Raw genomic sequence first — 12,670 nt, 5'->3', positions numbered from 1 at the left:
TGCAAAACAAATATTGATGAAAAAGCGAATAACTATTGATTCACAGTTTTTAGAAAGAGCAGAAGGAAGTTTCCGGGACGGTCGATCGAGAATAAAATATTTACGACATGAAAACAACATTAATTTTGAACCGTGAATATAGAATATAAAAAGTTACGATCAGCGACAAACATTTTGGGAGATTTTTGCTACGTTTAAGTAAATTGCAAAATCGAAAGTGACATGGCCGGAATTCAGCGGGCGCCGTGATTAAGTTACCCTGGCATGTTTACTCGCCAAACAGTGAAGCATCTGTGTCAAATGATGGCAAGATATCGGGTTTTTGTAAGTTTCTTTTTCCGTCAAGTGTTATAAAGTTTGAAATGAAATGAGCGAAGTCAAAACAAAGATCACAATCGCCAACTCTTGTTTATGCAAGGTCAAAATTTACTCTCCAAGACGCGTACGACGTTATTTATCACCAGGTAATTCCATCATTTTGGAAATAGCAGCTACTTTATTATATTCATCTGCGTCACAAGTTTTCACTGATTTTGGGGCTCATTTTGTTGAAACTCAAGCACGCTTCCAACAGGCCGGTAAACTCTTCCTGCTGACTTTCCATTATTGAGCTCCATAAGGGTATATTTTGTTTAAGGATCCACTAAAACGCCATTCGCGTTACATGACTTTCGACGCCATTGCAGGCTAAGTTAATGATTCTACTGTGTCCACCAGAGAAATCTACGCAATTCCACTACCCTCTCGATCCGAAGAAAATACGCGCAGAAGGCTCTATGCACAAAGACACCACTTACCAGGGGAGTGACAGGCAAGACTTTTACCGACACGGAAAAAAAAAAATTAACAAAAAAAAAAAATAAAAGAAAGAAAAAAAAGAAAACAAACAAACTAAACGCAGACCTCGACTGGGGTTGCCATAGGCAACCCAGTAAAAAATAATCTACCCATTTTCCGACTGGGATGCCTACGGCAACCCAGTAAAAAACATTATCTGCAAAGCTAACCGTTGTTGTGTTTTCATAGGCAGCCCAAGCTCGCGTCACTACAGACAGCCGTTGAGAATTTAAACGCGTTATAAGACTTTGTATGGGAAATAAAATATAGTCGATTGTGAAGCCTAAAAATGCTCAATTTAACTTTCATTCAATAAAATGAATCAAAATGACTCACCTCTGGTGTATTCTTGTGCCTTTTGGAGTTTATTTTACAGTTTCGGGAAGTCCTTGTTTTCAATGTTCTAAGACGAAGTCAAGGCTGCACACTACGATTCCGACTGTAGTCATCTCAGAGGCGGTTTTTGACTCGAAAATCCATCCCAGCCGCGATTTTTTCACGCAAAGCTAAAGCCACATCATGTGCGAACCTCCGTGAATGTTTCGTCGTCATAAATCCCCACACACTTGGCTGGAAATGAGCATTTTCTGCTTCAGATTGCACGATAGCTGATGAATTTACCAGCAACTGATCACCGAGGAGGACACGGAGCTTGGGTCCGAGGTCACAATTAACTCCACCCGATGGAGGTACAGTCATTTCATTTACAACACTTACCTCATCCCCACAGCGGCTTCTCGAACAGCTCCATGGTTACGAGTGACGCTGTGGGGATGGGGTAAGTGTTGTAAGTGAAATGGCTGTACCTCCATCGGGTGGAGTTAATTTGACCTCGGACCCAAGCTCCGTGTCCTCCTCGGTGATCAGTTGCTGGTAAATTCATCAGTTATCGTGCAATCTGAAGCAAAAAATGCTCATTTCCAGCCAAGTGTGTGGGGATTTTTGACGACGAAACATTCACGGAGGTTCGCAAATGATGTCGGTTTAGCTTTGCGTGAAAAAATCGCGGCTGGGATGGATTTTCGATTGGAAAACCGCCTCTGAGCTGACAACGGTCGGAATCGTAGTGTGCAGCCTTGACTTCGTCTTAGAACACTGAAAACACGGACTTCCCGAAACTGTAAAATAAACTCCAAAAGGCACAAGAATACACCAGAGGTGAGTCATTTTGATTCAGTTTATTGAATGAAAGTTAAATTGAGCATTTTTTAGGCCTCACAATCGACTGTATTTTATTTCCCATACAAAGTCTTATAACGCGTTTAAATTCTCAACGGCTGTCTGTAGTGACGCGAGCTTGGGCTGCCTATGGTGTTTTGTCTCTCGCTCTATTTCTCTCAGCTTTACGGTGTTCTCCCGTTGAAATTTTCTCTTTTTCTCCTTCCTCGGCTACTCTCGAGGCCTTTTTCGCTTAAATTTCTCAAATTTCGTAACCTCTTCTATCGTGCTCTTTCCTGCTCTTTATCCCGTTGCTCGTCACTGATAGTAAAAACTCTTTTTCAAAAGTGACGAAGGTCAGTGGGATAAATGCAGGCTGCACAAAGGTTTTCCGCCAAGAAAATTCGCCCTTTCACGCCTCAAAGCTGCATTCGCGAGACTCCCCTCCAGTCCCTTTCGTAGTCTCCCATCCCACTCCCACAAAGTCTGTACAGACGGACGGACGCACGCTCAGTCAATCACGTGGCAACCGAACAAAGAAGGGCTGACCATATTCTCTTAAGTATGGGACACTGCCCCAGGCCGCGAAAGAGTTTCGCTATTATATTTTTTAAGTGTAAACTTTTATTACATCTATAATAATATTTGTAGTACCCCAGCCCTCGTGAGACAAAACAATATAGCTTTCTCTCTAGTTTTTCGATTCTTAAAAATTGTAAACATAATTCTTTTTAGCGATGACATTTGGAATAAAATAATTGTTTTATTATTATTATTATTATTATTATTATTATTATTATTAGTTATTATTATTATTATCATTATCATTAATATTATTATTATTATTATTATTATTATTATATATTTTTATTGTTATTAAGTGTAGTAGCAAAAAAAGTAGCAGTATGTTCTTATGCATGATACTTTGTTGTCTTACAATTGCTCATATTATTCTTTGAGAAAGAGTACCATGATATTATTTATATGCTCCTCAGGTGGTTATTACTCAGATACTGCAGCTTTTGTCGCCGACAGTTGCCGGAAGTGTCCAAATGGCACCTTCGTCCACAAAAATAAAGCACCTGGAAAAAATTCTTTTGATTGTGGTGCTTGTCCTCAAGGTTAGATACTAGAATATAGATACACTTAAGTAAACCGAAAATCCTGTAACTGCGAAAAGTCAGTGAAGTCAACAACGCAAGATCCAAGCCAAATTCCAGATACAGAACCGCTATACACCCTTTTAATAAGTCTAATATATGCCGCTTTCCGCTAATGACATCAAACTCATGCTTGTTGAACCTAACTATAGTTAGGAGACTTAACTGATTAGAGTGTGATGTGAAGTGCTAAGTTTCTACCCCATATGAACCACGTAAGCGTTAGGCCTACTAATGGAAATGGGCCCACACAAGGACAGAGAAAAACTCTGACCAAGGTGAGAATTGAACCCACGACTTTGTAGCTCAGTCAGTAGAGCAGCGCTGTTCTAACCCTGGTCAGAGTTTTTCTCTGTCCTTGTGTGGGCCCATTTCCATTGGTAGGGCTAACGCTCACATGGTTCATCAGTTAAGTCTGTTGAAATATAAGTGCCACACGGCCTACGTTTGTGAAAACGTAACCCTTCCTTGTATTCAGGAGAGCCTCAGGCTCAGACTGCTTCTGCTTTTTCAAACTCCGCCAGTCTCTCATAATGCTATAACAAAAACAGGCCATGATAGCACGCAACGAATTGGGTTCATAACCTTCGTTGTTTTCTTAACGAACTCAGTTCGTGAGGGGCAATTTCTTCTGTTGGCCTTGACTCATCTTTTAGCGTTTAAAACTCGTTATGAAAAGCAACATTCCGTTCAGTTTTCTTCTTGATCTTTTACTTTTCTGGTCTTTCGATCTGAAAAACTTGGATTGCTCGAACAAGAGGCCATGGTTCGCCCTTTGTCCAATAAAGCCTTCAGTGAAAGGCGAGAAAACCGTTACGATTTCAGTTTGTCGCAAGTGAAAAAACTCGTATGAAACTTGTGATTGGTCATCATGACTATGTTTTTCACCAGTGAGAAATACCACATGCACAACCACTCAGATGTACTCTGTAAAGAATCATTGTTTAGATGAGGCTATGTGAACACGGAAAATGTCCTCTATTGCTTAAATGTTAAACGATTTATTTTGTAGTAAATCTCAGTACATATATAATAAAGATATTTATTGCCCCCACGCAGGGATTTTGCCAAGAGGCAAATTCTTAGGAGGCATCACTGTAGCTTGCGCGTATATAGAGTTACAGTCATATAGTGTTACACACGTAGTGAGTACTACCAGGAAAACTCTCGACTTGAAAGCTGCAAGCGCAAACGGAATAATCGGGAAATGATGACATTTTCACACTAAATGCCTGCAAGTCTTGGGTAATGATGACGTAGAAGAGAATGGCCGAAGAAACGTAATTATGGAAAAAAATCTTGCTATTTGTGAGGGTGCGTTATACCTAGCTATATATTTGAGCTAGCAGCAAGCGTTGCGCGAAGTAAGAGTTACGGTGTGTCGGTGTAGTGATTCGTAAGTACTTTAAGCATCATTTTTTGTGCGAGAGGGATCAAAGTAATCGATTATATTTCGCCCGAATTGTTCTGCTTGAACAAGATGAGATAATTGAGGTTAACTATCAATAGAGTTATTTCAGTACAGTTATGACTTAGAGTTAGAGTTAACGACTGCTAAAATCCTGAATTCAAGATTTTGGAAGTCCAAAATCTTGAATTCAGGATTTTGGCAGTCCAAAATCTTGAATTCAGGATTTTGGAAACTTAACTCTAACTCTACGACATAACACTATGAAAATAACTCTAAGAATAGCTGTCCCCGAGATAATTCAATGTAATTGCGGAATAATTAAATAAATACGAGCATGTCACGGTGCGTCACACATCACGTGCCGTGCAATAGAGCGTTGGACCATCTTCTTATTTCAACTCTGTTTTCTCACAAAGGGGCCGGAAAGTGACTAAACTATTTTATCACAACAAGGAAAATTCTTCGGTTTGACTATTTAAAGCATTTAAAAAAATTAAAAACATTCGCGAACGAATTGTTTCATTTGGGTTAATTGACGAACATTGCGCAGCCACACATAACTTTCGAATGAATTATCGCAACATAGGAAACTCTTAAACATGCAAAACCATGTCATGGGTAGCTGCATTGTTGGAGATACTCTCAAAATTTCCAAATTCTAATTTTTGGTACCAGAAGAGTTTTCTACACAAAATTTTCACTCGATGTACGTATCACTTAATAATACCGTGACACCGTTTCAGTTCCTTCATCCTGTCAGATTTTAACACTCCCTGTTTCTTACTATTCATTTGGCCATTTAATCCTACAACTGCGATTATATAATCCAGATCCAGGACATCTAAATAAAGCATTGACATTAAATCGTGCAGGGGTGGTTATTCACGTTACTCAAGACTAAAAAACGTCATCCTTTGCCGCATGTTACATTTTAAAAAACAATGGCCACATTGTGGCAAATATTGACCACGCGTTTTCTTTCGTTTCTGTTTCGACTGGTACACCATGTGTCCGCCATGATCAAACTGTCTACTCACAACGCCCTTTTCATATTCGGTACTGATTTCAGGGGCCCAAAAAATGTCACTTCCGGTGTAGCCTGCGTAGCAAGCGTTCCTTTTCGACAAAAAGAGCTTCGAAATGATTTTCCGCAAACTGGCCGCGCGGAAGTTGGGGCAAGAGACTGAGGGAACGCTTGCAAGACGACCCCCTATTTTTGAAAAAAGCCCACCTTTTTATGGTTGACTTGACACACGCTGATTGACGTCTTATTAACAAATTAGCCAATAAAAGATAACCATGTTAACACATGTTGGCTTCGGACAAAACAAACCGAGGCACCGAGGAAACACCGAGTGATCAACGCAGAATTTGCCAGTGTGATTTTAAATGTTAAATTTGTAACGGCAGCTTCTAAGCCGGGTACGACTGGTTATGTTTCTTCTAAGAACTTGTTTAAACCATCGAAAAGAAACTTACGGGCAAATTCTAGCTGATATTTGCAGAGCGGTTGGAACTGAAGTTATCGAAAACAACAGCCAATTTTCAGAACTTGTAAGCAATCCGTGCGCTCGTAAAATATGAAATTTAGAAACATATAAACTCGTACAGAGTTCGATGGGTAGTAAGTAAGGCCGTTAAATGCAAATCTCCAGCAAAGCTGACCATGAAACCATTCAAATAGGTTTAAGTTTAAAACTAACGACGATTTCAGTGCGACTTGCTGGCTATTTTGTTGGTGCAGAGTGGTTGACGAAATGAATCGTTACGGTACTAAATCTCCTGGAAATTACAGGCAAACCTCCTCGCTAGTTTGATAATCCACAGTACGTTTTTGGTCAAATCGTCACGAAATCGTAGATGAGATAGCAAGTAAAAGTGCTTTAAAAAATCGAATAACTTTACAAAGGAGCCGCTTTCTTCTCACAATAATTAAGAGAAGATTTAACAGGCTGCGTAGTTGTCTTCACCTTGTCTCAATCCATGATATAGGACTCAAGCTTAGATCAGGCAAGGTACGCAGAGAATTTGACGAATTTCCTTGATCCTGAAACATGTGGATTCTGATAGTTCGCAGGCATTTTATTAATTCATCCGGCGTAAATAAAGTATCTTTTGCAAGCGAGCGAAAAGCTCACTTCAGTTCAGTCCAAACTTTTCGTCGACAATAAGCGCTGCCAAAGTTTTGTTCAATAACGATCGAATCTTTTGCTTTTAATGAATTACGGAAACGCCATAGCGGCTTCGGCTGACACGTAAATAATATTGAATTTCCCTTGATGGATATTGTTTGTGGGGAGGGACGAGCCTAAAAACGGCTGCGAAGGAGGCTATTGTCACGCTAGAACTTAGGAGAAATATTTTGCTCCAGAATTTGTCACCTGTCAATCATTGTGACTGTGCCGCACCAATCAGAAGCCCCCGTTCGTGGGCCAACGGGTTTTCCAAAAATAGGGGGTCTTTTTGCAAGCGTTCCCTCAGTCTTTTGCCCCAACTTTCGCGCGGCCAGTTTGCAGAAAATCGGTTCGAAGCTCTTCTGTCGAACAGGAACGCTTGCTAGGCAGGCTACTTCCGGTGCTTTCAGAGGTATGTCCGCTACTTTACAAAACTGTCAACAACCCTTCTGATTTTTTGTCTCTCCTCTTCAACATCAACTGCTCCGTTTTTAAACGCAGGCCACATCTACCTGGGCCCTGGAGACATTAAATTCCGCGTATAACTATGCTTAACAGCAAGGGCAGCTGTAGTATCAACTATTACTAGTTAATATGAATGAGTTAATAAATGTTTACCTATACACCAGGGAAAATGTAACATAGCTAAATTAAACGATGTTTCGGCATTCCTTTTTTGTACGAATAAATGAATATGTGAATAAATTGTGGTGTCGGATTTTTTCCAGGGACGGAGGCAAATTTGTTTGCTGGATTTCGGGCATGTCACTGTCGTGAGGGATTCTTTCGAAGGCACATGTTTGAATTTTGCGAGCCATGTGAAAGGCAAGATGGATTCAAATGCGAAAAGGAAGCCGTTACTCTTCAACCCGGTTACTGGTGGAAATGGGAGAACAATACAAACAAAGAACTTTACAAATCCTTCAGAAAGGTCTTAGATGGGAATTCTCCTGTTGAAATCCAATCCATCATTGAGTACCCATACTCTCTTCCTCGACCACATAAGTGCCCAAGACCGGAATCATGTCTGGGGGGTTTTGACTCGAAATGTGATGTTGGATATGAAGGACCATTGTGTGCAGTGTGTAGTCCCGGATATTACAAACAGTTGAAGACATGCAGAGAGTGCCCATCACAAACATGGATGATCGGACAGCTTTCCGTCATAGCAGCAGTGACTATTATAATCACTGCGGTCGTGGTTTGGAGAGGCAGGAAACAAGCCAAGAAAAAACAAGGTCGCTCCTTAGTTGATATAGTTCTTGGAAGACTAAAAATTGTTATCGGTTTCTACCAGGTAATATTTGGAGTTCTTGAAGCATTTGCATACATCAAATGGCCAGATTCTCTCTCCCTTATTGGAAAATATTCCGAGATGTTACAGCTAAATATTTTCCAGATTTCTCCTATCCACTGCCTCTTTCCAAATCTAAAAGTCAATGCTTTTGGAAGATTGTTTGCTATGCTTGGTATCAATGCTGCAGTCATCATTTTAGCAATCATTATTTATGGCATTAGGAAGGCCTTATTAACCAGAAAAACCTTCCAGAGTCGAGGGGAGAAAGTGAAGAAAATTTCCGAATCAAAGCAGTTGGCCTACAGAACAGTCTTTTTCTTCCTTTTCGTAACCTATCTAAGCACCTGCTCGAAGACAGCAAATGTTCTTCCCCTTGCTTGTCGCAAACTGTGCCTTGACGAAAACAGTGAAAAGTGCGATACGTTTCTAAAAGTTAACGTTAATATCAAATGTTCCAGCCAAGAATTCCGACGATCAGTGATTGTTGCGTACTGCAGTATTTTGTATATCATGTTTCTACCTATAGCTGCCCTGGCGGTTCTTTGGAGACACCAAAGGTCATTGAAGAAATGTGGCGACGGAAGCGATGATGAAGCCACATATTCCCAGCATTCAAATCCCGAAATTGTCACAGGCTTACAGTTTTTATTCGCAAATTACAACAATCGCTCGTGGTATTGGGAACTTGTTGAAACAGCTCGAAAGGTGACCTTAACTTCAGGCATTATCCTGATAGGAAGTGAGAGCAGAGCCTATATTGGGTTGGCTTATGTTATGTCAGGTCTCTATGCTATGTTCTTTGCGTTCAAGCAGCCGATAGCAGAGCCCTCTGAGAACAAATTGATGATTTGTTCCCTTGCTGTAACTTTCGTCAACCTTGCAATAGGTGCTGTGAGTAGAATACCAGCAGAGAGAGTACATTCCTCGGTGGACATGGACCATATCATGTTCCACGCATTGGTGTTTGGAGCAAATTTTCTAGTGATTGGAATTCTTGTGGGTAAGCATTTTGTTCTCAATTGTAATTAAAGCAAATTTAGAGAGTTGGGAAGTTGGCTTTCGATTGGTTAGCATGGTGTGATTGTGAGCTCAGAAATATCAAGCATTTTACTTTATATGAAATATCAAGCATCTTACTTTATACGAAAGATACCACGTCCTTTTAAAAATAATTAGTTGACAACTTCACGCTGTTCCCTTATCGACAGTTTTTTTTTTGTAATTGTTAAAGTTGTTAAAAACTCCGTATTTTGCACCGCTACGATGAAGACACAGAATCGGTTTGCACTTTGCGGTCACTATTTTTTCAAATTTTCTTCAAAAACAAATTTATTTTTATAGCTCCCCCACAACACTCCTTTGGCTATGCATCTGAAGGGTCTCATACTTAGATTTCAGACAGCGTGGGTATTAATTGGCACTTTTTACTTTGATCTATGATGTGAACACCATAATTCAATTTGCGGGATCACAAAAAAGAATTATGTCAATCTAGTGATATCTTTCAGTCAAGAGGTTGGTTACTATTAAAGAAAAGCCAGAGGAAACAAAAAGGGTCCGATTTCCAGATTTGGCATCATTTGTATCTCATGGTATAATAAAGCCAAATTGAGTTTCACTGTCAAAATGAAGTTTCAACTTTTTGGCCAACTCAAACAAAGAAGCTAGGAGGCAAAGTCGAACTATTTTGAGCGTCCTTTTTTGACCTATCACGCGAGATGTGTTTATAACAAACAGGCTAAGTTTTTCTGAAAATTTCCATTAAATTTCGAAAACACTTCAAGATCTTTCACTATGAATGGACTACAGTCACTCAAACAAACACCCGGGCATTAACATCTACTGGGAGAAAAAGAAAGTCGCGCATTTTTCAGAGTACCAGGCTCCGCTGTTGGGCTTTTCGTTCACTAGAGGTAACAAACAAACGTATTTCTGTACTTTCTCTTCTGTTTTTTTTTTCAGTCCAGTACGTCACGTATATTTACCGCTTTATGAAGGAGTGGCGCAAAAATCCACAATGGTCTCTTTCGTGCTGCCTGGCATTGCTATTGCCTCTGAACGACCTCCAGAACGAAATACTAGGAATGACAGGGAAAAGTTTGTTGAAAGAACAAGTGCAAACTGGTCAGTTTAATGCGCCATCAGTATCTGGTACGCTCAAGGAGAGTGGAGCAGTAAGCTTTGACCTTGTTAGCATTCATGAGTGTCCGAAAGAGTCAGTTGAACCTCGATCAGTCAACTTTGACTCTGAAGAAAGCGAAAACGGTGGCCTTAAGGATGAAGAAGATGATGATGATGATAATGCTGACAAAGTAACATTTGACCCGGAAACCGGCAGTCTGTTGTACTTAGGCCCTTCAATAATGTAACCCGACAGCATGCGAGGGCCTCATTTGATCGTGAAAACGTTATCAGGAAAAGATTAACTCAAAACCCAAGGTCCTTACTACGTGCTTTCAATTTATACTTTCGATATTCTGCTTTTAAGACTGTTTATCGTTAAAAAAGCTATGTTAAACTGGCCGATCGTTAGAAATGATGTATTCTTGACTCATTCTTTCCTGACTAGAATGGATGAGGGAGCCTTAGATAATCTAAATTGCTGATCGGAATTCCTTACCGTGTAGTATTATAAACTGAGATAGAATGAACATATGATTGAAGAAAAAGTACAGAAACCGGGATAAGTTTCAGCTGTTTTCAAGAACCCCCAGGTCTTGTGAGCAACTTCACCTTGCTTTGCATTGCCAACCCCGATGTCCAATAATCTCAATAATATCGCACTTTAGAAGAATCTGATAATCTGGAGCATCCATTTCTGATCAATGAATAAGCTCAGGAGTAAACAAAATCAGTCAGTTTAGTTTTGAGTTTGGCTGTGGCATCATAAAACAGGGTAACTGAAAGAGAAAGTACTGCGTTTGCAGTATCTTTGTCATCTTCTTTAAATTAAAACAAAGCGATTTTATTGGATGAACCATGATTATTACGCTTTCCAAACATAGAATGTCTTCGCCTTTGTTGACGAAACTGAGACTCGATGGTGAGGATGGACTCTCCCGATTATGGAATGCTAACTTGTAAAAAAAAAAAAATTAAACATACTGATTTGTGCAATTCTTTTCCAAAGTTATGCCTGTTCAAGTCTACTTATATTGTTACCGCTCAGGGTTTTCGTGTGAGGCCGGACGTTTTCGTCCGTTTGCTTACCATTTCACTTTTGGTACTTTGACCCTATAGATTTAAAGATTTGTTGGCCTCTTTTTTTTTATTTTTTTATTTGTTTTTTTTATTTTTTTATTATTTTTTTTTTTTGGACTTGGGTATATCTCAGGAAGCCATGGGCTGACGAAAGACAAGACAATCACGCGCAATAAACCCTCGAAACTAACAAGAAATCACCAGGTCTTCTTGAGGGTTCGATCCTAAGGCACTTGCAATCGGCCCTACAACGGAAAATAACAATGTCCGATACTTTCATTATCAAATCCGGTACTTTGAAAAACTATCGAAAACCCTGGCGGTTGAAGTCTTTTGGGAAGTTCACAAACTTTGTAAGGTCGGTAGCTTCCAAAATGTCGCATAGAATTGTCATTATAGTACTTACCGTAAGAGATTATTAGGAAGCATCTTATATTAGTAATAATAATAATAATAATAATAATAATAATAATAATAATAATAATAATAATAATAATAACAATCACTTTATTTTAGTCTCAAGGTTATTTAGAGAAGCACAAGTGCTCTACTAATTGGGGAGACTAAAAATCAACTGAAACCACTGACAAAATCAAATCAAATGTTGGTTTTTGAGGAGAGGGGAAAACCGGAGTACCCGACGAGGAACCCCGGGAAATCCGGGAATCGATCTCTGGCCACATTGGTGGAAGGTGAGTGCTCTCACTACTGCGCCAGCCCTGCTCCCCAGTTGTCATTTTTGGTGATAGTATTTTAATTAAGAAACCTGGTAGTGATTATGAATGCATATCGCGTACGTTTGTAAAACTGCGGTATATTTTAGTAGTTTATTCATTTCTTGTGTTGCCAGAGAACTGTTTCGCCTCGGAAACAAAATGCTTCATTGTAGTAAGAAAGATATGATGTACTTGAACGTGAAAACAAAAATAAAAGTTATAAGCCTGGAGCAATATTTTTCCCTCTTCTCTGGAGATACTAATAAATAATACCACGTCAGATGGGGACAGTGAAACCCGGACACTAGGGATAGATTGAAAGGATTACGTTGCCTGGGTAGCATGCATCCATGAAACAATTTTTCAGACTTCCTCAAAAAGATAAAGACAAAAATTAACAAAAAAACATGAATAATAACATCATCAAAATGATGATGGACTAGTCTTAGCTCACAGAACTATACTAAAGCATGGGCTAAATATAACTTAAATACTATTACCTAAATAATACTTAATGGTTGGTGAGCGCGTAAGATTTTTATGAAGGACTGGACCCGTGATCTAAGGAATCACAAACGAACGAGCGAGACTGCGTTTGAGTTTGTGATCCTTCATGGCTCTTGGATAAAACCAACCATGAAGTAGTTTCTTTAATTATACATGTAATGAGATATTACAGATAAGTGTTAACAACTATCAGTTGAGCGGTGAAATCA

The 12,670-nt window shown here is 39.5% G+C and overlaps 1 protein-coding gene across 1 annotated transcript; it reads left to right on the top strand.

Annotated features, from left to right (window-relative positions):
* Positions 1 to 7,536: 7,536 nt before the first annotated feature.
* On the top strand, positions 7,537 to 12,149 carry LOC137977101 (putative leucine-rich repeat-containing protein DDB_G0281931). The gene is made up of 2 exons (XM_068824387.1): positions 7,537 to 9,037; positions 10,000 to 12,149. The coding sequence occupies exons 1-2, from the start codon at positions 7,537 to 7,539 to the stop codon at positions 10,404 to 10,406; spliced, it is 1,908 nt and encodes a 635-aa protein (XP_068680488.1). The 3' UTR covers positions 10,407 to 12,149.
* Positions 12,150 to 12,670: the final 521 nt, after the last annotated feature.

This window comes from Montipora foliosa, chromosome 1 (assembly GCF_036669935.1).
Source record: "Montipora foliosa isolate CH-2021 chromosome 1, ASM3666993v2, whole genome shotgun sequence".
Lineage (NCBI taxonomy): Eukaryota > Metazoa > Cnidaria > Anthozoa > Scleractinia > Acroporidae > Montipora > Montipora foliosa.
This window is presented reverse-complemented; position numbering and strand designations above follow the sequence as displayed.

Excerpts from the sequence above, each read along its gene's own strand:
- LOC137977101 (XM_068824387.1), top strand. The coding sequence starts at position 7,537 with ATGTTTGAATTTTGCGAGCCATGTGAAAGGCAAGATGGATTCAAATGC. Across the intron at positions 9,038-9,999 it reads AGTGATTGGAATTCTTGTGG|TCCAGTACGTCACGTATATT; the intron begins GTAAGCATTTTG and ends TTTTTTTTTCAG.